This window comes from Syzygium oleosum, unplaced genomic scaffold, assembly GCF_021117445.2.
Source record: "Syzygium oleosum isolate NSW1041296 unplaced genomic scaffold, Sole_v2.1 Sole_v2.17, whole genome shotgun sequence".
Classification (NCBI taxonomy): Eukaryota; Viridiplantae; Streptophyta; class Magnoliopsida; order Myrtales; family Myrtaceae; genus Syzygium; species Syzygium oleosum.
In genome coordinates, this window is record NW_026607501.1 from 2,736,019 (window position 1) to 2,759,390 (window position 23,372).

Genomic DNA, 23,372 nt, shown 5'->3' on the forward strand with positions numbered 1-23,372 from the left:
TTTTAAACATTATTTTCTTATTTTCTTTTTGGATAAGTGCATCTTGAGCTGTCACCACGAGCTGGAAAGAAATGTACAGTCGTGCGTTTACAGTTTTTCATCGTCAGTGCCACGTCAGACGCGAGGAAAATGGTGGGCCAGTCAATTACACGTGATCCTTTTTTTTTTTGGGGACAAAACACGTGATCCTTTCAAATATTAATTCTTATAAGGGTTAATACCACGAAAAACCCTAAACTGATATACTTATGATAATTTTACTCCAAACTATTTTTTGACCATAAAAAATTCCAAAATGGTATACTTGTGACAAATCTACCCTGAACTATTTTTTTGACCACAAAAAACCCCAAATTGGTATACACGTGACAATTTTACCCAAAACTAATTTTTTATATTATTTTTTATTTTTCGAATTTTTTTTATTAATTTTTTTTTATTTTTTTAGCTTCGGCAAAGGGCTACGGCTCTGGCGAAGGGCTACGGCCACCGGCGAGCCAGATCTGGCGCCGGCGGCCGTTGCCCGTCGCTGAGCGACCCTTGGCGAGGGACGCCGACCTCGGGCGACGAGGCCTGAGGTCGCGACCCAGGCAGCCGTCGCCTGAGGTCGCGCGACCCAGGCAGCCGCGCCTGGGCGGTCGCCTGACCTCGGGTGGCCGTCGCCTAGGTCGGGAGCCATCGCCGGACCTTCGCCGTCGCCGGCCCTTCGCCCTCGCCGGAGTCCCTTTGGTGAAGAAGATGAACAGTATCGAGAGGGCAAAGCCGGAATATTGAAGTTTGAGTGATGGTAGTTTGGGAAGTACAAAAATGATTTTGGCATTTGGTTCAAGGCTGAAAGCTCAAAGCTGGTCCGATCAGCATTGGGCTTTCAGCATTGAAAATGCTAGTTTTGAGCATTTTCAATGCTCAATGCTAACCGTTTGATTCAACATTTTTGGGAAGGGGCTTTCGGGGCCGAAAGCCCCTTTTCAATGCTGAACCAAACGCAGCCTTATTTTCTCAGTGGACCCTTGCAACAAATTAAACTTTTTTGGAAAAGATAATTGGTGGAGTAGGCCTATTGTCTATTATTATTCTTTCTATTATACTGAAAAAATTGGCAATGATTTTTATTTGGCAATTTTGACCAAATGATCCATTAATTTCCCATTTCTAAAATTAATTCTTTTTGCAAAGTCATTTCCAGAAGGGGGTATCAAGATAAGGACCACACATACTAAGAATTTCCTGAAAATCCTTCATGATTCTGCAATCCAAATATCTAAAATTTACATATGTAGCTCTTCTGTTAGATTTTAATTTAAAGATCTCAAATATTTTTCGTATCATCAATTGGGAAATGCTTGCATAATCGTCTACTGCAGCATGACTACACGTACTAACAATTTTCTGAAAATTCGTGATAATTCCGGACTCCAAATACCTAAAATTCACATATGTAGCTTTTCTGTTAGATTTTAATTTAAAGATCTCATGTATTTTTTCATATGATCAATTTTACATCTATATCTATACAATTCAACATATAATAGCAATTGGAGAAGGTTTGCAATTAATGAGTACGGATTTTCGCGAAAGAGGAAAAGGCGAATCAAAGGACATCAACAGCGACCGCGCTCCCATGTTTCGTGCGGCGACAACGTGGACAGTGACACTGATCTTACTCAGCTTTCCCACGTCTATAAAATTCTTCCTCCTCCTCCCGCTGTCGTTCCGGGTCGTCTTCTTCCTGCTTTCGCTTCTGCTACAATTCAGCAGCGCTCATCGGTTCCGTGTTCCAGCGCCGAATTCGTCATTGCACGTCAAGCAAGGAAACCCAGAAGAATAGAGAAGCGGCGAGGGGGGCAGGAGGAGCTTGGACGCTGCGAGGAATTCTTGAAGATGGGGTCGTCCCGAGACGTGGTTTCTTTCGTGGGTTTGTCCGAGTTGAGCTTGGAAATGGCTGCCTCGCTTGTTCGCGCGGGATATGAAGTCCAGGCGCTTCAGGTTGGGAATAACTTGTTGATTGATGGAACGAAGGTCGAGTTTGGTTTACGTAAAGATGATGGGGGATTGCTTTGTTTCTGGGGGGTAACCAGTCGTCCGCTTTGGGAGTTTCTTGAGTTTTGCGTTGCTTCCAATGGATTTCGGTTTCAAAAGGAAGCGAAAGCTTCGCTGTCGACTTTCTGGTTTTCACGGGCGATTGAGTGTTTCTGGTCCTTCAGACAGTGTAGCGATTTTTAGTGTTTCTAGACACTAGTGATTCGTCTAATTCAAACTAGATTAGACTGTGCGAGCAATTTGCGTTAACTGTGTCGCTGTTGGAATCATGGGCATCATGGGAGTTCTTTCGCCATTTAAGCTCATACTACTTAAATGGCCATGCTGATTGAGTTGCGGTTTTGATTACGAGACAACATTGACATTGGTCTTTGACCCAAAAAAAGAAAAAACCATTGAATTAGTCTATTAATAATCAATATGTCCTTTTGAATGCTTGATGTGAACGTACATTCAACTGAGGTAAAGTGCTAGTTAACTGATTCTTGACAGCAGGCATTAGGAAGCTGCGAGATACTAGGTTCGGAATTGGTTCTGACTTCATATTCGGGTGTTGATCACCGCTTAATTTTTTGGGTTCTGATCTTATCTATCTTACTTTTTGTACACTAACCTTGCAAATCACGACATGAAGTTTTTGTTAAGGATTATCAATGATATTTAATTCGTCGCAATATGTAATGACCAACCACGGTAACATGACATCTCTCCCTTTTATGTGTACTGAAGTATGCATTCCTTCCTTATCTAAATGTCTATTGAATTTGGAACTGGTTTCCAGTGACGGATGGTCTTATTTAACTGCATTACTTTGGCAGCAAGCTGGGCCTCTGATGGATGCTTTTGCGAAGCTTGGGGGAAGCCGGTGCGACTCTCCTATTGGCAGAGGGAAAGGTAAGAGAAACTATTCTCTCTATCTTTTTGGTTACCCGATCAGTGTAGTTGATAGTGCAGAATGATTTGGTTTAGTAGTCTAGATGATTCTTTATGGTTTGATACTGCATACTGACTTCCAATATTACTAATTTATTTTCATTTCCTTCAATGCTGGTATTGCAGCTTTGATCGTGTTAATATCTCATGCTGATGATATAAATGACCTGTTCTTCAGTTCAGCGGGTGCTTGTAAAGGTTTCTGAAGTTTCTCCTCCCGATATCGCTTCAGTACATTTTGACCTTGAATCTTTGGAATTTATGATCTTTGCTATATTTTTTGTTATGATATTGCAGAATTGGAGAGAGACACTGTTGTCATCCTTCACTCAAGCATTTTGCAGTCGCATTTGCAGAAATTAGAGAAGCATCTAACAGGCAATAAATCTTTCCATCTCTTATGAAATGCTAATTTCGTGAAAGTTAAATGTGTCAGAAATTTATACTCTGATATTTTTTATTTGTGCTGACTGATTGTTCTAGAACCGGTTTATTCTGTTTCTTCTTTTGTAACTTGTGGCTATGAACAATATTAAATGACAAAATTTTTTGTGTGTCACTCAATGACACCTACCTTCACTTTGATTCTGACTAAGAGCCTTATCTTACTGAAGTTTGAAAAGGACAAGGATGCTAAAGGCTATGTAATTGCCTAGATAGGTACCGCCATTCTATAAAAGTAATATAATTTGAAAGCGAATTTGCCCATAGGTGCAAACTAGTGTGCAAATGCACCTCTTTAGGTGGTCTTCCACTTCTAATCTGACATTTTTTTCAGTTCAGATTGACCTAAATGTGATATGAACAGTGTAAACACGTCATCTTTGCATGCATGTATATGCATTTGTATCGGGTTAAAAATGGAAAATGATCTCCCTGAATGATTGTTGAAGAGGGTATGGGTGGTAAATGAGTCAGGTCAAGGTGGTATTGTAGAAAATGCATGGCATTGAGCAATTTGGAAGCCAAGTAGGAATGCGGAGATTTTAGATTCCCTTTGTATTGTAAATGAACATGCAATAGACACTGTTTCAGAATCCTGGCTAGTGTTGCCTGCGTTTGACAAACTTGATCTGTCTATTTCATGCAGAAAATGCTGAGGTCGCCTTTGTAGTGGATGCATATGTGTCGAGGGGAACATTCGAGCATTTAAGTGGAAAGCTCATGGTAATCTAACATTCTCTTTTTGACTATTTTGCAGTTTGCGCATGTAGAGCCACACTGTATATTTATCTAGTTGGTTAAAAATTAGAGTGCTGCTTTTGATTTTTCTTCCTTCTCCCTTTGCTCTTCCTGTTGTTGTTCAGATCTCTTCGTCAGGAAAGTCAGATGCCATTGCAAGGGCGAGGCCTATTCTCTCTGGTTTAACCATTCTTCCTCTCTTGACAGTATGCTAACTATCTTGGTTATAAACATATTACAACTGTTTATTGGATTTTGTTGTGTATGCAGCAATGTCTGACAAACTGTACATATTTGACGGAGAAATTGGAGCAGGAAGGTCTGCTCACTTTGACCTCCGAAAACATTTGCATATTTTGATGAAATGTTTACGTTTTGTTATCATTAAAGTATACATTCGTATTCGACCAAAAAAAAATTATAAATTCGTATCCTGTGGTAGATGATGTTCATTCTGTGCTGTTAGATGAAATATTGGTAGAAATTCTATGTCTCTAACTGTATCCTGGATGTGCTTCACTAAGAAGTAAATGGTGTTTAGAGTCCTTTATTTTGACCAACAAATGTATTACACTAAGTGCGGGATATATGTTGCAGCAAATATAAGTTGGTTAACGATCTGCTTGAGGGAATTCATCTGGTTGCTGCGGTGGAGGCAATTTGTTTGGGCATCAAGGCTGGTATCCATCCTTGGATAATCTATGACATTATTTCCAATGCTGCTGGAAGCTCATGGTAAGAGCATACCTATTGTGATTTCACTTCTGGCAATCATAAATATAATTGAGTACAATGTAGCACAGATCAAGTGACACTTCTTGAGTCTTATCTGTTCGCTGTCTTTTTTCCGTCTAATTCTGGAAAACATTTGTCATGGCACACTGCCCTGAAGATTACATCAGGCAGTCATTTCAAGCATCTTTTAAACTATCTAATGGATTGGGATTCTCTCAATTACTTGAGTCAATATAGGCAGCCCGGATCATGCCATATTACCTTGAAACCCAAATGAGTGGTTGAGATGCAATTCTGGGTGATGTGGCATGATTTCTAGGGATCCTAGTCCTTTTTTTCATAAAGATCCAAGTTATTTCAAATGCTTTGTGAGGCCAGAAACTATGGTTACCTCAAGGGCTCTAAGTTGTTATTATCCTAAAACGCACGAGTATTCTTCCCATGCAGGATTTTCAAAAACCATATTCCTGGACTATTAAGGGGTAATGGCACTGAAGAATACCTCCTGGATTTTATTCAGAAGTTGGTAAGACAGTGGGGATACGTAATAAGTTGGATATCTTGTCTCTCATTTGGGCCCTCAATCTATTTCTATGACATCAATCTTTTACTTTATCGTTTCTGCTTATGCTATAACTCTGGTATATATCATTGCATGTTCCGTGGCATATATTTTTTCCCTTTTAGCGAATTTGGTCTTTTAGATGTCTAAATTATTTTGATCATATCAAGGAAGGATATTAGAAGAGTGTCTTTAATTTCTATTTGGTTGTGAGTTGCAGGTTGTCCAATAATGTGTTTTTTGACGTCTTCTGAATTTTTGTGGCAATTATTTGTTGAAGAGGAGCTGACTTATCCTCTGATTTCAGGGTACTGTTCTTAATGTGGCCAAGCTGCACACTTTTCCTGTCCCTCTGCTGTCAGTGGCTCATCAGCAACTTATTCTTGGTACCAATCTAATGTTTCAGCTAATTGTATAGTGCTCTATCACTTCATATACTTGTCAGTTTGCCACAAGCAGCCCATTCCATCTCTCATTCCATTTGAACTCTTTTCCAGCTTCTGCACATGGTCACCGAGATGATGGAGATCTGAACCTTGTTAAGGTTAAGAAGTATTCTTTAGTGCATGACGTTTTTTTTTTTAATACTTGAATGACACATTCACCTGTACAACTGCACTGACTACTTGACAGATCTGGGAAGAAGTATATGGAGTAAACATTATCAGCGCAGCCAATGAAGAAAAGTACTTCCCTGAACAACTTGCAGAAGAAATTGCTTCAAATTCAGACACTGTCGGTCGAATTGGTTTTATTGGTCTTGGTGCAATGGGATTTGGCATGGCAACTCACTTAGTGAAGTCAAATTACTGTGTTTCTGGATTTGATGTAATTGCTCACCTCTAGCTTTCTCCACCAGTGGAGTTGAAATAGTCCATAGCTAGCTCAGAGCTGAAACTAGGCTCATGAATATGTTACTATCATCTTATATTAGCCATTGATGCATCTGTTTCTATCCATATGGACAGATTTTATCTGTTCAAAATTCTTCTCTCTAACACGCTTATTGTGAGAATGGGAACTTTATAGGGCCATCATTGAGTATCCTCTATTGTAGTATACAACAGATATGTGGTGATGCAATTTTAGGAGCTATACGTGAAAAGTAAATTAGTTATTGACAAAGGCATGATTCTTTTAATATAACTATAATAATCTTTGTCTATCATAGAAAATTTTGAGAAGATAAGGGTGCATCTATCAATCACGTCTATTAATACTCTTAAGGAATTTGTTTCCATATGCAAGTTGATGTATGTGTTTGTGGATAGACAAACATCCAGGATCATTTTGTTTTGTCGCACGAATATTCTGGGGATTTGTTGTATGCTATATTCAGATGTTAACTAGAAGTACCTGTTTCTTTTGCATGGCAGGTCTATAAACCAACTCTTGATCGGTTAGCAAATGCCGGTGGCTTGGTTGGAAACTCTCCAGCAGAAGCATCTAAAGGTTAGGAAATTTCCTTTAAAACTTGCTCTGACTTTGTTGTGATGTTTACTGGTTTTCTCTGTATGTGGTGTGGAGAACTTTGTTGTTTCATTCACTTCAATTTGGTGTAAGGCCCACTGGTACTTCCCTAGCTCTAAACGGGCTTATTCACTCCACTCACTGTCTCCTAAATGAGCATTAGAGTGAGCAAGTGAAACCTTCATTTTAGTGGCTTCCCCTTTCCGTCATCCTATTCTTTCATGTTGAAACATGAAACCATTGGGTCCTGACATATTTTCAACCTGTAGACGTTGATGTACTTGTGATCATGGTCCAAAATGAATCTCAAGCAGAAAGTGTCCTATACGGAGATCTTGGTGCAATCTCAGGTAACTTATTCGTAATAATACTTGTTTGATTTTTTGTGAGTATTGACATGTTATTTGGTCTAACCTCAGCACTTCCATCTGGTGCATCCATAATTCTTTCATCCACTGTTTCTCCTGGATTTGTGACCCAGCTGGAGCAGCGATTGCAAAGTATGTCCTTTGTCATGAAGTGGATTAATTTAAAAGAGGAACGCCCATCTAAATAACAAGAATAGAATTCATTGTCAAAGTGATGGTTTATTGAATGAGCTGCAGACACTCATAGCTGAACAAGGTTTACTTTGGTTGATGAAAAGGGAATACTAAAAGTTTTATTGGATATAAACTAACGGGTTTATTTGCCAGCATTCTTCTTCTAAATTTTGTGCTACATGTGTCATATTGCAGGTGAAGGAAAAGATCTGAAATTGGTGGACGCCCCTGTTTCTGGTGGTGTTAAAAGAGCTGCTGAGGGAACACTTACGGTATGATTTTCATGATCTTTTACATTCATTGTGAACAGAGATTCTGCAATTTGCTGACTCATAGGGATGTTGTTAAAAAGATAATGGCTTCTGGAAGTGATGCTGCTCTAAAAAGCACTGGTTCAGTTCTCTCAGGTATTTGGCATTTTGTTCCAATTATCATATGGGGAAGTTCATATCTCTGACTTGAAAAAGTTTCAGACGAGTGATATGTGCTGCTTTACTGATAACAGCATTAAGCGAAAAGCTTTATATTATCAAAGGAGGTTGTGGGGCTGGAAGGTACTTATTAGCTTCTCTTTCTTTTCAAGCATTTAAGGGTCTTAGGAATGTAAGACAGTTTTTTGCTGCACAAATGCATAATCAATGAATTTTCAAACATTTGTCTCGGAAATAATTGGTTTTGTTTTATTTGAGAGCAACATTTTGCTTTTTTGGTTTATTCCATTTCCAGTGTCGTGAAGATGGTTAACCAATTGCTTGCGGGAGTTCATATTGCATCATCAGCTGAGGCAATGGCTTTTGGAGCTCGCTTAAGTCTTAACGCAAGAACATTGTTTGATGCAATAACAAACAGCACGGGAAGCTCATGGTATGTCATTTGAGAGAAGCTTTTATTTGCTGTCAGCAGCAAGCCAATCGGATCTTGGAAGATAAATTTCTTGCTTTGGCTGCTGACAGCTTGCTTTGCTGTAGAATTAATCTACTGTAACTATCTATTTTATTAAGGGGCACTTGATTGCAACCGTACCAGTTATTCAGTGGCCACTATTGCCTATCCAAATAGATGTTGCATTTAAAAATCAGAAAACCTCCTCATTGGCCTTTGGCAATCACGTTTCCACCCTTGTTCATTCATTCCTAAACCCATACATTCAGTAAAAAGGGTTCAACTGTTCTGTTAGGATATAAATATTTTCTGCACGGTTCTCTAATAGCTCAAGCTTTGGACCTTTTAATATACCATTAGAGCTCAAGATCTTTGAGTTAGACTCTGCACACTCCCCCTTTCACCTATTTTTTCCCTTCTTTGCACATCTTGGGTGTCTAAAAGCTTGTGCTTTTATGTTGGATTTTCTAACATGTTCTTGACTTTCGACAAGTGAAACTTAACCTAGGGCTTGGAGTCATAGAAGGGTTCCTGAGAATGTGGAACTGCATTTGCTCTCTTGGAAGAGCACCCATTTCCTTGTCAGTTTAAAAGATGCTTGATCATTTGTTCTTATCCCTTGCAGGATGTTTGAAAATCGTGTTCCCCACATGCTGGATAATGATTATACACCATACTCAGCACTTGATATATTTGTGAAGGATCTGGTATGGCATAAGTGTCTTGCTTTTTGCATTCTTTTGAAGAATTTGTGAAAAACTATATAGACACTCTTATAATTTCTCCAGGGCATTGTTTCCCGTGAATGTTCATCACGTAAAGTTCCTCTTCACATAGCAACGGTCACGCACCAGCTCTTCCTGGCAGGTTTGAAATTTAATTCTTAGTCTTAGTGTGATGTAGTTCCCTCCTCCTCTTCCTCCGTCTGGATTTTCTACATGGCAAGGAATGAGAACTACAGCAGGATTTTCTTATCATTCAGTGCTTTGTGAAATATTAGGGTTTGCATCCTGGATATAGGAAATGACTTAAATTCAATTCAGGAGAATGTCAGGGAGCCACCGTCTTGTGTTAGCGTTAATTTTCTATTGATTACAAAGAAACAACTCAGTCCTGATAATCTGCTAATTGACATGGAATCTTGAAGTCTAACGAGATTCAATTTTGTTTGTCGAATTTAGTGGCCTGCATGATCTCCTTGTTTATTTAAATTGGTGGTCATTCAGCACATGAGGAAAAAGATTAAAAACAAGTGATTATAAGAAAAATCTGGTGCATAAATATAATAAACTAGCCACACAAATCAGCAGTCCGGTTTAGTCTATTCTTAAGAGAGCGGGAAGTTTACATGATAGCACAAATTTGATTGACCACTGGTAATTGTGTTCTCGAGCAGGTTCTGCTGCTGGATGGGGCAGGCTAGATGATGCTGGCGTAGTAAAGGTACGGAGACTGAAATCTAAGCTCTATGTTAACTCGTTTTAAGCTGGTTGCATTGTCTTGACATGTGGTACATTGCATAAACATATTGTTAGTTGTCACGACCAATTCCTGATTCTTGCTGGACATAGAAAATAGATGAGACGACAATGCTTGTGTAACTATGAGTATTGACTGGTTGTTTTGTAGGGGGAGGGGAGGATCTTTAGTCTTAATAATGTAATATTTTGAAACCTTAAGGTTAATTGGGTTGACTTGAGCTTGTTTCGTTTTGCATAAAAAACCAAATATCGCCTTTTTATTTTAAATAAGAAAAATTTAAGTTTTAAAAAGATTATAAAAAAATTATAAAGAACTATATATGAATATTCATATCATTACTTGTATTTTTTAAACGACCTTAGGTGTTCCGAATTATCAAATTGTTAGAGCCGCAAGAAAAGGAAAAAGAAACTTGTAAAAAGTAGAAGTCCAACCAAATACATAATTGTAGAACAATCCAACCAATCGGAACATTTTTCAGGCAAAATCTGATTGTTTCTTTTTCTTTTTAGTGGGATAAGGCTAGGTTTGTTGTTGTAAATCAGATTACTGGATGTTATAGTCTTTGGTAGGTGTTAGAATATCCAACCTAAAAGCTTAAATTAAAAAGTGGAGGGAGACAACATGAATATAAGGCCCCCATAAACCCCATAAATAAGGGTGGGTACTTTAATACCCCGTTCACATGCAAACCGATTGGAGAACGGCATGTGGAATTGATGTCAGGGAGCCTCACACATGAAATAAATGCAAGGCGAAATCTGTCTCTGATGCCATGTTAGAATATCAAATCTAAAAGCTTAAGCCAATTGGTGGAGGGAGACAACATGACAATAAGACCATATTCACTCCATAGACAAGTGATGTGAGATACTTCAATTGTATGATTAGAACTACTAAGCATGACATTACCTCCCTAGTCGTGAATGAACTGGTAAAACTAGTCTGACTGCAATTTCAGGGATTTTTTTGCCTCACTACCATACGTCTTGTTGCAATCATCACTTGTTAAAGTTACATAACTATAATTTATGACCATGTAGTTGTTTAGATAATGAAATTCAATCCACTATGGTTTTACTGCTTAGATTCTCTGGAGTTTCAATAATGAGCTCTGATGTTCTTTGCATGATTCTGTCTTGTGTCTATCATGGCAAACAACATTTGAGAAATTACAACATTGACCAATTGGCCGGACAATGTATATATCGGATTAAATTTATGTTGTGCAATGTAGGTGTATGAGACACTGACTGGTGTCAAAGTCGAAGGGAAACTTCCTATGCTTAAGAAAGAAGTCATTTTGCAATCTCTTCCAGCTGAGTGGTCAGTTGATCCAGTTGATGACATACACAGGCTCAATCAGAACAGTTCAAAAACCTTAGTTGTTCTGGATGATGATCCTACTGGAACACAGACTGTTCATGATATTGAGGTATTGACAGAATGGTAAGCCTCTGCATGTGCCGGCTACCTTCTTCTTTTCTGATATGTTTGAAGAAGTGATGATCCGTTATTATAATAAGTAGCTCTCTTTCTACATAACCAAGCAGTCTGGATGTTGTCCTGTAAATAGTAAGTTTTTCAATTTGAAAGAGTTGTAGCTAAGCAGCCCTCAAAAGATATGGCGGATGATTCTTTGCAGGACTGTTGAGTCACTTGTTGAGCAGTTCAAGAAAAAACCTACATGCTTTTTCATATTGACTAACTCCAGGTCACTGAGTTCTGACAAGGCAAGTACTAATTCTTTTGCTTGCATAAATGAATTTATGAATCTTTATGGATTGTTGTTGTTGAGGAGCAGTGAGGAAAATCCAGGGTCTGCCTAATCAAGATATAAAGGAAGGATAATGGGAAATTGCTATTGCCCTATGGAATTAGTAGGTTTGGTTTATTTATATGCTCGTTCCTGAACAAAATGTCATTTTGCTACAGGCCAGTGCACTCATCAAAGATATTTGCCAAAACCTGCAAACGGCGGTAAAGTTATTGGAGAATGTGGACTACACAGTAGTTCTAAGAGGTGACTCCACTTTAAGAGGTCATTTTCCAGAGGCAAGGATAAAATCTTTATGAAAATTGTTTTCAGTGGCAAAACATTTTAGGAAGCTTCAGATTGTGACAAGTACTTTTTATACATTCAGGAGGCTGATGCTGCTGTTTCTGTACTTGGTGAGATGGACGCATGGATCATCTGCCCCTTTTTTCTTCAAGGAGGACGTTATACCATCAATGACGTTCATTATGTTGCAGATGCTGATATGTAGAGTCTTCTTTCTTTCTTTTCCCTTCCTCTTCTTCTAGTAACCACACTGTAAATAAATTTTACTGATTAAGAAAACTTTACGTGGATTGCTTTATCTGCAGGCTTGTTCCTGCAGGGGACACGGAGTTTGCAAAAGATGCCGCTTTTGGATATAGATCATCAAACTTGCGCGAGGTCCTGATTTTTATTTTTATTTTGATGCATTGTTATAACATTATTTTTATTGCTTTAATACCAAAAATATTGGATATGTCGTCATCTGAATCACAGTGGGTTGAAGAGAAAACTGGAGGCTGCATTCCAGCAGGTGGTGTATCATCTATTTCAATCCAGCTGCTGAGGAAAGGTGGACCTGACGCTGTTTGCCAGTTCCTTTGCAGTTTGAAAAAGGTATATAACCCAACCTTCACAAGGTGTAGACGTAATTATACACCCCAAAAATATCTGATGCGGAAGTTAATTATTGTCCCTGCACTATTCAAAATTTCCAAATCATTTTCTGAAATCCAGCTTCTGCAGCATGTTATGCTAGAAGAGTAACAACACTATATGAGATGGGCTGGCTTTTACACTGTTACAGAAGAACGGTAAAAAAATATGAGTACTTTTTTGCCATCCATAAATGGAGAACGTATGTGCTGGAGCATTAAAGATTTTATCTTATGTTGCTTAGCATACTAGATTGTGTCAGTGTGGCTGTTGCTAGTCTTTTGTTGGCCCTCTTCCTAAGAAAATATCTTTGGGGAGTCTTTACCAGTACCAACATTGTCGTTTGGGTTTGACAAGTATGACAATTGTAAAATACATTTTTTTCACTTTGCTGCAGGTTTATAATGTGTACGATTGTTTTAACTCGAGAATTGAGACATGAAAATTGGCCTCAGGAATTTTTTTCCAATGAACAAAAGTTTTGTTATATGCAAATCTGTATGATTAATGGAAGGAAAAAGGAGCATGTAAGTGTGAATCCAAGTGATGACTGTTGAATGAATAGTAGAATTAGGTGATGCTGTCAACATATCCAGAGGAGTAATTCTTCATATTTTTTTGATGTATCTGAACATCATAAGTCATAACACTGCAAATGTCCTGGCTTTCTGAAAAGATAGATGATGTTTTCTTGCCCATCTGAAAATAGATTCTGTTCCCTTATTCTCACTAAAAGCTCTTCTTGAATTCTCAGGGTTCAACATGTGTAATAAATGCAGCCAGTGAAAGAGACATGTATGTATTTGCAGCAGGAATGATAAAGGTAAAAGGTGACACTGCTTTTACTTTGAAATTATTCGCCATGTCTCACCATCCAAATGCTTACTAGAGGTTCGTTGAAGCTCATTTTGTATATCAACTTGATCGATTGACAGGCAGAGCTGCAGGGAAAGCATTTCTTATGCCGCACTGCAGCTAGTTTCGTTTCTGCCCGGATTGGAATTATCCCAAAAGCCCCAGTGTTACCTAAGGACTTAGGAATAACCAAAGAGAAGACTGGGGGACTAATAGTTGTGGGATCATATGTTCCAAAAACAACAAAACAGGTCAAAAATTGAAATTTGGCACATTTGATTTTTCTCTTCACTTATGTTGATGCTTTTTGCCTAAATCAGGTCTCTATGTTACCATGTTTTGCAGCTGCTAGAGCTTAAATTACAGTGCGCGCAGTTCATTAAAAGCATAGAGGTGAGTGAAATGTAAATCAGTGTTTCTTGGTTTTGTAACAGTTGGTGCAATGCTTCCAGGGGATAACTTCAATTTTCAACTAATAACTCGTGTCTTAGTTTTAAAAGAATTTCTTACTTTTCGTAATGTGATTTTAATACTTTCTACAATTTTAATAGTTTGATTCCTTTTCTTACGTGAATAGATTTCTGTCGATAAAGTTGCCATGAAATCAAGTGAAGAGAGGGAGGAGGAAATTGAGAAAGCAGCGGAGATTGCAGACGCATTTCTTAAGGCTCGTACGGACACTCTGATTATGACAAGTCGGGAGCTAATTACAGGGAAAAGTTAGTCTCTCACCCCATTCTTTCTCTTAATTGATAAGACTATGTCATGAATCATCTGAACCATTTCCTTGTGAATTAGCTTGCCTGACATCCGCATTGAACTTTAATTAAAAGATCGTCTACGAGTAGCTTTTCTCAGAGTGATAGGAGTTATCCGTGAAGAAAAGGGAAAAAATGATGCAGAGTCTCAAATAAATTTATATTGCTCGAGACTTTCTTTCTCTCTCTGCATGCGCTGCTACGCATGTGAATGTATGTGAAATGCTCTGTCTAATGGCATTGCGTGCGTGTGGCAGATCCTTCTGAGAGTCTGGAGATCAACTTTAGGGTGAGCTCAGCACTGGTGGAAGTAGTTAGGAGGATTATGACCAAACCTCGCTACATCCTTGCAAAGGTACTTTCAGTTTGTTGTTTGTTAGCCATGTGTAAAGTGCAAAGTACTTTATGGTCAGATGTTATGCTTTTCTCAACATTGGCTGGAGTAACCAGAATTTCCTTGCTTTTATTTCTTTCGACTATGCTTTCTGGACATGAGAGTACTGATATCCTTTTCTTGTGCTGCTTGCTTTCTATAAATGCTAAAGTGTCAGCAATCATTTCAAGCTACAATATGTATTGTTGTAGTGATTGCTGCAGCACATGATTCTCCCCCATATGGTGTCTCAGGTGGTCTTATAATAGTCCATTGTTGCACCATTATGTGTGGGAATATTCTGAAGCTTTACTTGCTTTGTAGTAAAGTTGAATACATCGTTTTTTAATCAACCAAAAGGAGGCTTTAGTCTATATTGGCGGCCGCCACAAACTATTCAATAGACATGCCAAAGCTGAAACTGGGTGTGAGCTAACTTTGATGATGCTCTAAAATCAGTCAGCAAATATTTCTTACCAGTGTTCAGAATGTTGACCAGGTAAATCAGGTATACCAGTGGGCTGTGGCAATTGGTTAATCCCATATTAATAATTCAAACCAGACACTATATATGCGCTAGAATATTTGGATTGAACTTGAAGCAGTAGGAACTGGGTCAGGCATCGTCTTGTTACATATACTCAAGGGGTGGCTGCTTTTGCTTCTATATCTCTTTATATGTGCAAATGCTTACGCGCTTTTCTTACTGACCCTGCTCATGTTTCCTGTGTGGGCTTTTTTGTTCTGGGGCATATTGATAGCTAAGCTCTCTATGTTATAGTACATGATGCTGTCCACATCTTATTTTTGAGCGCAGGGTGGAATCACCTCATCAGATCTCGCTACAAAGGCCCTTGAGGCAAAGTGTGCTAAAATAGTTGGACAAGCTCTAGCCGGTGTTCCTCTATGGCAATTAGGTCCTGAAAGTAGACATCCAGGAGTTCCATACATTGTATTCCCAGGTGAAGCTCTATTTTATTTTTACAACTTGCACATCCATACATTTAATATATGATTCTCATGCAAGGATTGCTTCTCTCTTTTCTTAGGTAATGTTGGCAGCAGCACAGCACTGGCTGAAGTTGTAAAATCGTGGGCTCCTCCAGTCAGACTTTCCTCAACAAAAGAGATTCTTAGGGTCAGGATCATTGAGATTAGTCTTTTTGATTGGATTAAAATAATATAATATTCAAGTGTTTTGTGTTATTAATAGAATGCAGAAAAAGGATGTTATGCTGTTGGTGCATTCAATGTTTATAACTTGGAAGGAGTTGAAGCAGTTGTTGCTGCGGCAGAGGAAGAACAGAGTCCGGCTATATTACAGGTAGGACAAATGAACCTGAAACTTGATTATTCTTCACCTTTAAAGTTTGGCTAATAATCCGATGGCAAAAAGGCTTGTCATTTGGAAGGATTCATAATGCTGAAGCTTCGTACCCTGTTACACCTTGTATTGTAATTTTTTCTGCCAAAGCTGACACTTGTAACTCAAACTTCGTCTCTGCTTATTTTCAATACTTTTCACTTTCCAGAAGCTTAAAGTTCAAAGGAACAATTTTGACAAATTTTGGCATGAAGAAATATTTGGTCCTTCACAAAATGATTACTTTTCCCATTTCTGTCTAATTCTCACTATTCCTTTTTTAGATTGCAAATTTGTATGTAGCATTTAGGGCACGGACTTACATAAATTGAAATGTGCATGGCTATAAGTGGAGTATAATTTCTTTGATGCCCATTTTCCTTGCAGATCCATCCTGCTGCCTTTAAGCAAGGAGGGATTCCCTTAGTTGCCTGTTGCATCTGTGCTGCAGAACAGGCTAATGTAAGCTAATTCATATCTGATTGAAAGAGAGAAGAACATCAGTAATGCACTTATATGTAGCAGAAACTCTGCTATATGTGGTGTACAGATATAATAAATTTTTTATGCTCTCTTATAAAATGTTAGTTCTCTGCACAAATGACAGAAAGTCAGACGACACTGTTGGTTTATAGAGATCCTTAGACAGTCAAATGCAGCCCAGCAATTCGTGGAAGCCTAGTCTGGCATTCTGCTCCGCATAGCCATTTGTTTTGATACGTGATTCACGTGGACATTATATGCCGTCTAACCTGAGCTTATACCAAAAGTATCTGTTTTGAAATAAAACATTGAACATAGAGAATGTTTGTGAATGTTTTATTAGGACACTGTGATTTGTCTTGTATCATTGGTCTTTCCAGTTAAAGTTTTGGGTTATAAGACATGAGTTTGCAATTATATGTCCAGTTGAGTCATGCCATGAACACTCTACTTCAGTTAATGTAAACAGTATAGATAAGTTTTCTTTTTTGGTCAGAAAACAGTATAGATAAGTTAAACAGGGGTTTTTTGGTCAAAAAGTTAACAGGGTTATGCACATGCTTTAATGGCAGGTTCCAGTTACAGTTCATTTTGATCATGGAGCTTCCAAGGATGATCTCGTGCAAGCCATTAATTTGGTATATAACTCTCAACCCTGAGTCATATGCTATATTGGTGGCATAGAGAATGATCCAGTATGGGGTCTCGAGCTGCAGCATATTCTATAAAGGAAACATGGGTCGATTAATTCTCTGTTCACGTTAACTTTCCAGGGATTTCATTCGGTAATGGCAGATGGTTCGCATCTCTCCTTTGATGATAATATCTCCTATGCAAAGTTCATATCGTCTTTGGCCCACTCAAAAGGCCTGCTCGTTGAGGCTGAACTAGGGAGATTGTCAGGGACAGAGGATGACCTGACTGTCGAAGATTATGAAGCAAGGCTAACTGATGTTAATCAGGTCAATATATCTGTCAATATATGCAAGCCTTATATTCGTGGTTAAAATGTCATGTTTTCGTGAACCGGCCTCTTTAATTTTCAGGCAGAAGAATTTATTGATCGCACTGGTATAGATGCTTTGGCGGTGTGTATTGGAAATGTTCATGGAAAATATCCTCCCGGCGGTCCAAATTTGAGGCTTGATTTGCTTAAGGTCTGGAATAGTTTTCTCTGGCCCTTATTAAAATCCTTAATCATGCAATGACGATGCATTGGTGGTTAAGACACTTTTATATTTTAATTATTTGTGTAAAAAAACTTAAGCTCAAATGCATCTCTATGTACATTAGTGTGTATATTCTGAAGAAAAACTAGCGAAATATCGAGGTACATAGAGTTTCTTAGTAAGCCCTATAGGCGGTGAAAGATATTGCAATTATGATAGTAAAAAGGTTCTTTTTGTGCATATTTAATACTGCCAGTACCCAAATCTCGGGTAACCAAATCCTCATTCCACATGCTCATCAGGATCGACACATGAATTACAAGAGGACAGTTATTCCTTCTTGATGGACACATCCCAATCTGGATAGTAGTATAATGGCTTAATTTAAGGAGGCAAAATTGGGTTAAAAAATTTAGCAGCAGGCATAATCTGATAACTCAAGGTAGCGAAGCATTTGTTGGTCTTTCATGCTACTTGACACTGCCCACACCATTGACTATTCAATCCTGAGTGACTGCTTAGCCGCACAAAGAACAGTATCGAACTCTCTGTTAGAATTGCATCATTGCAAGGCTGGGCTTGCTCCATATTGGCCGACTCTTTCTGTGAAAGTTGAGATGTTCTCAGAGTCTCATGCATGTATGCATCATAAAAAGTGTTGATTAGCATTCACCAATTGCCTAGTGAGAGATTCACCCACGACCTTTTTAACTGGCAAAATATCTGTAACTCTTTTTGGAATTTTTGAGAACTAATATGGATTCTATCCTTGCTACATCTTATCCATCAATGTTTCCCTTCCCTAGGACCTGCAATCGTTGACATCCAAGAAGGGAGTCTCCTTGGTGCTTCATGGAGCTTCGGGCTTGTCTGAGGAACTCATCAAGGTAATTAGTTCTTACAAAAAGCTACTCCTTAACAGGCAACTGATTCGAAATGGATGATTGTGATGAGCGTGAGTAAATGTTCAGAAGCTAACAAAACCAACTCGAATCGTTTGCTTTCGACAGGAATGCATCGAGATGGGCGTTAGAAAATTCAACGTGAACACGGAGCTTCGAAAGGCGTACATGGAATGCTTGAGCGAGCCCAAAAAAGATCTCGTCAATGTCATGTCATCCGCGAAGGAAGCTATGAAGGCTGTTGTTGCAGAAAAGATGCACCTCTTTGGTTCAGCTGGAAAAGCGCGATGACAAAAGCTGTTATGTTATTCTTCACTAATTCTCAAGGAGTTGAATAAATGGTATTGACCTGGAGATGTAAAGTATCTTAATTTCCAGAATAATGAGACATCTTCATTTTTTTCAACTATGTACTCGGTCCCCATGGCATTTGTGAAAGATATGGTTTCATGTGTGATAAAATGGATCAAACAAAAATATCAACCTTCAAAATTGTGGCAATTATCTTAGATTAAAACATTGATAAATTCCTCGATAACTCTTTTTCTAGATCATAAATAATACAAGTCAAATCACGCCTTCCTCTAAAGAGCCGGCACTTACTTCGATAGGTGATTGAAGAAGAAGCTGATAGAATATTTAAATGTTAAATCACGCTTTCATATAAAGAGCATTTAGGACCTAAATGAGTTGATGCAGATATCGGACATCTTAAATTAATTGAAGTAATTTCTCTTTTTCATCGTTCATTTTGTGAAATTTGACGTGAATCGTGAAATGTGAAATGATATCAAGTCTGCTGGAGGGGATTTATTACTAAAGTAGACATTATTAAAAAGTTGACAATGAAATTATCGTTGGTAAAATTTGGCACTAAATTGATTTTTTTTGTCGAAGGCACTAAATTGATTATTTGTAAAGTTTCAGCACGATACTTTTCAAAATTAGAAATTTCACATCCCATCGTGTTTGCAAGCAAAAATCAGAAATAAAAAATATTAATTTTTGCCACCATTTTTTTTTTTGTTATGTTAGACTAAAAATTTAAGTCATGGAGCAATCTCTCTGTATCTCTCTCCACAAATAATTTCATTTACAATCACAAATATTTATTTGCTTCCCTCCTAAAAAGAGAAAAAAGTGAGCAAATTTTTTTTTCACTTCCCTTCCCTAGTTTCGTATCTATAAACAATCAATTTAGTACCTAAACTTTATAATAATCCTTTTTATGTCAAAACCTTTTTAAAACATCTATTAAGTGACTCCAGCGAGCCTTTTATTATTAAAATAATCCCACATCTTTCAAGCAAGCTAAGTTATGGAGGTCATTTAATTAATCGTTTTTTAACAGTTGTGCCATTTAAATGACATTCGAACTAAATTTGACACCAAAATAGATGTCTGTACAACGGTTTTAGCATTGATGGTGTCTTATTCCAATAACTTTATACAAGTAAATTAACTCAAGAGAATATAACTGAAATCCTAGATAATATCTTATAACCAACTTAAAGTGAGGAAACAGATTAACAAGTAGGTGGGAAACAAATAAGTTTAGACAAACTTTTACTTTTATAATATTCTAATTCCGATTATTATACCACCTTACTAATGTACACATCAATAAACTAGAAATTTCTACTAATAAGTAAATAAATCAAAATATGAGTGTTACAATTTCTTTTAAAAGAGAGTTTTTTTTTAAAGAAGTGTTAATATTACGAAAAATTTAAAACTGATACTTTTGTGATAAATTTATCCAAAACTAATTTTTTGACCATAAAAAATTTAAAATTTGTAAACTTGTAACAAATTTACCCTCTATTAGTTTTCGTTAAATTTTACAGTCAAATTCCTGAGTCAAATGATACGTGGCGGTTGATGGATATACCAGTTTGGGTTTTACCTCTGTTTGTCACATGTGTACTGATTGTAGTTTTTTGTGGTATTAATCAAATTTAACGGAAATTATCGGAGGATGAATTTGTTACAAATATGCCAGTTTAAGATTTTTGATAGCGAAAAAATTAATTTGAGATAAATTTATTTTGATGTTTTGGGTTAAAGAAAAAAAGAGAGTTCAAGAGTTAAAGTAGAATTCAGGAAATAACTCAAATACATGTTACGGATACGAACTCGAGCGCGCGCACAACCCTACAACCACCCGACGTCATCCTCGAGATCGTTCCCGGCGCCGGTAACCTCACCAAGAAGCTCCTGGGCGCCGGCAGCCCGCTCTCGCCGCCGAATTGGACCCTCGCATGGTTCTCGACCTCCAGCGCCGGTTCTAGGCCACGCCTCACTCGAATCGTTTGAAGGTAATTGACTTGAACCGCGCCGTCTTCTCTTTAGGTGCATTCCTTGCCTGTCTCGGGAATGTGTTGGAGTTTTTCCGGTGAAAACAAGGTACTTTATTGATGGGTTTATGGCGAGGGTATGGAAGTGAGAGGATTATTTTCTGGACGTCCCATTTGTGGGTACATAGCATCAAACTACAGTGTTTAGCTGCTGTTGTAATTTGCCTTTGGAGAGGTATTAGAAGTTAGAAAATGATAGCATATCGCAGCTTCCGTGTCTTCTGCACTGTGAAAAAGTCAACCCTTTTTATATCTTGCGTTGTACCTTACTTGGCTACAGAATTGAAAAGTAAATGTGGAGGAGCATACAGCAGGTTGTTCAAGCTTTATCAGTACCACTAGTCTTTGGGTTTGTAAAAAGGTGTAAATTGAAGCCTCGGGCTGGGGGCAGCTGGAGAACCCGTGTCTTGATCCCCTTACCAATACTGAAATGTGTGTACTAATTGAACAGCTTGAGTTGTGGAGATTAGAGGCTGTCCTGCTGTTTCGGTTTCTCACCGTGTGTATCACTGTCTTGGTGTTGTGCATGTTCTACTTCTTTGAGCTGTGGAGATTGTGTGGCTGTTCTTGTATTGCTTTTGTGTTCCTAGAGCAGTCTTATTTAAGAGGCGGGTCAAAAGGATCGTAATTTACTTTGGATCTTTGAGTAGTCATACTCAGGTGATGCTTGCGTCTTTGCTATAAACAAAATGCTCTTCAAGCCATGCCAGGCAAATATGTGCAAGTGCAATCACTGACTTAAGGATGCAATGCGTTTTGGTCGATAGGGCTTGTGCTTGATTGTTCCATGGTGATGGGTTGGAAGGTTTATATCAGTTCATTGTCTGTCATTTTGCCAGTAACAAAACAAGTGTGTTGTTTGAAACCAGCCTTCCTCCCAAAGGAATTGCAATAACAACATCCGTGCTTGATCAAGAAAATTGAAGTGTTGCAAACTGGATGAAGAGAGAGATAGAGAAAAAATTGTTATGTTTGCCAATCAATAAGGATTTTTTTTCTTTTAATTTTTCCCTGGATTCAATTTGGGGTCTCATTCCTGGCCCGCACCCCCTGAGTGATATTGGGGGTTGCACGACCCCAACAGTTGCTTGATAAAGGGGTGAAATAAAGTCCGCTATAGGGGGAAATTTCGAGAAATTGGTGCCACTTTGGGAAGATTTTTGGAATTTTCCTCTATTCTTTGGATATTGCTAGAGATACGGCTACTGGGAAGTTCTAGTTATTATGGTTTAATCCTACTAGAGTCTCATTTCTCTGCATCGTCTTTATATGTGGCATTGAGGAGCGTTGCATGACTAGTGTCTGTATATACGTCTCTGAGTATAGCTGCGGAAATGCAATTGTCCAGCTTACGGTAGCTTATTCTTTGGATTTTGTCGAATATTACGATCATGATGTTATGAAAGAGTTAAACTATAGGAAGTGCTTGATCAGCTCAGTATCATACAAAGTCAGTCATAGTATTGTTTTACGCTTGAGAGAGATAGTCTCTGCTATGTTCTATGAAAACCATCCTAAAATTGAAGTGTGTTGATTGCATCGTGAGGTACATTGAAGGAAAAACAGTAGTTAATAGAAAATTGTATGGAGAAAATTGTGGTCAAAATTGCGAGGCCGTCTGTGATATAGGTGACTTTTGCACTATGATGCCCGTTAGTTTGTGCTGATAACAGTGTAAACCCCTCAATTCTTTTGCATGTGATAAATAACATCATTGTTAGAGCTTTCCAAACATCTTCTATTTGTATTTTTCACAAAGGTTGATTTTTTGACAGTCCTACTGTCCTTAATTTCATGTGACTTCAAGTTGAGTATTACAAACAAAACGATTGATGAGAATTTGCAACACATAATTTGGGTAATGCCTACATGTGTGTCATGTGCATGGATCAAAAAGTTCTTTTACAAGTAACTAGTCAATTGACAGCCACTAAGCACTTGATCAGGCGGTAGGGGTACGGGCGAGGAAGGAGACCCGAAATCGAATTTTGGGAAAAATTATATATAAAACTTACTGATCCTCAAACTTATCGATTTTTTTTCTCTATCTCTCTCTTCACCCAGTTTGCAATGCTTGATCAGGTTCAAAGAAAAATAAGAAAATTCTGTCAAAGTTCCGTTTGAGTAATTATCCATCTTTTTGCTAATTTAACTTTCAAATCGTGAATACATGCATACGGGGTATTTTAAGTAAGCTGCTTTTCAAATTTTTAATTTTTAAGGCAGGTTGCTATGCAATCTAGCAAAACTATAAAGACTCCACTCATACGATAGTTTCAGGCTAGTGTACAATATGCATGATATGAAGGAAGAAGTGGAAGTTTCAGGGTCTTGGGTAATCTTTTTCTTTCTCTTTTGCGTTACAAAACCGGTCATTGATTGTGTAATTCATTCGAATCATCTACTTTTGTACTTGTGAACTTTGTGTAATCTTGCGTGTGCTTCATTCCAGAAGTTTTGAGCTTTTGACTTTCAATCTGTATCTGCTCTTCAAGTTGTGGTTGTTTAGCTTGGTTTATGCTCAGTCATAGGATTTGTACATTCTCGTTGTTTCGATTTGTGTTGTTTAGGAAATCCGTTTGCTATTTA

General features: G+C 38.0%; 2 protein-coding genes across 5 annotated transcripts in view; both read left to right on the forward strand.

Moving 5' to 3' along the window:
- The first annotated feature begins 1,556 nt into the window (after window positions 1–1,556).
- LOC115676724 (uncharacterized) lies at window positions 1,557–18,835 on the forward strand. Its single transcript, XM_056319138.1, has 42 exons — window positions 1,557–1,986; window positions 2,859–2,934; window positions 3,100–3,171; window positions 3,271–3,351; window positions 4,064–4,140; window positions 4,281–4,335; window positions 4,426–4,474; window positions 4,753–4,890; window positions 5,338–5,416; window positions 5,760–5,838; window positions 5,950–5,996; window positions 6,086–6,280; window positions 6,829–6,904; window positions 7,192–7,267; window positions 7,337–7,422; window positions 7,660–7,736; window positions 7,817–7,871; window positions 7,970–8,018; window positions 8,191–8,328; window positions 8,972–9,053; window positions 9,135–9,213; window positions 9,743–9,789; window positions 11,066–11,277; window positions 11,474–11,561; window positions 11,764–11,883; window positions 11,973–12,091; window positions 12,196–12,268; window positions 12,365–12,484; window positions 13,278–13,346; window positions 13,459–13,629; window positions 13,724–13,771; window positions 13,956–14,097; window positions 14,394–14,491; window positions 15,327–15,471; window positions 15,559–15,647; window positions 15,723–15,833; window positions 16,260–16,334; window positions 16,928–16,993; window positions 17,129–17,317; window positions 17,402–17,512; window positions 18,331–18,411; window positions 18,535–18,835. Exons 1-42 carry the CDS (start codon window positions 1,882–1,884, stop codon window positions 18,715–18,717), a joined length of 4,128 nt encoding a protein of 1,375 aa, XP_056175113.1. The 5' UTR covers window positions 1,557–1,881; the 3' UTR covers window positions 18,718–18,835.
- A 1,707-nt stretch (window positions 18,836–20,542) lies between these two features.
- Window positions 20,543–23,372, forward strand: part of LOC115676725 (uncharacterized) — a 50,973-nt gene continuing 48,143 nt past the window's right edge. For all 4 annotated transcript variants that reach the window (XR_008818312.1, XM_056319352.1, XM_056319353.1 and 1 more), the window contains exon 1: window positions 20,543–20,744. Coding sequence is in view for 3 of the 4 variants with exons in the window: in XM_056319352.1 (XP_056175327.1) it covers window positions 20,546–20,744 (199 nt within the window). In the remaining variant the exon portion in view is untranslated. The remainder of the gene's footprint in view (window positions 20,745–23,372) is intronic.

Bases quoted from the DNA above. Each gene is read 5' to 3' on its own strand.
- LOC115676724 (XM_056319138.1), top strand. From the start codon at position 1,882: ATGGGGTCGTCCCGAGACGTGGTTTCTTTCGTGGGTTTGTCCGAGTTG. The intron at 7,872-7,969 runs GTATTTGGCATT...TACTGATAACAG, and splicing joins CACTGGTTCAGTTCTCTCAG to CATTAAGCGAAAAGCTTTAT. The intron at 9,054-9,134 runs GTATGGCATAAG...TAATTTCTCCAG, and splicing joins ATATATTTGTGAAGGATCTG to GGCATTGTTTCCCGTGAATG.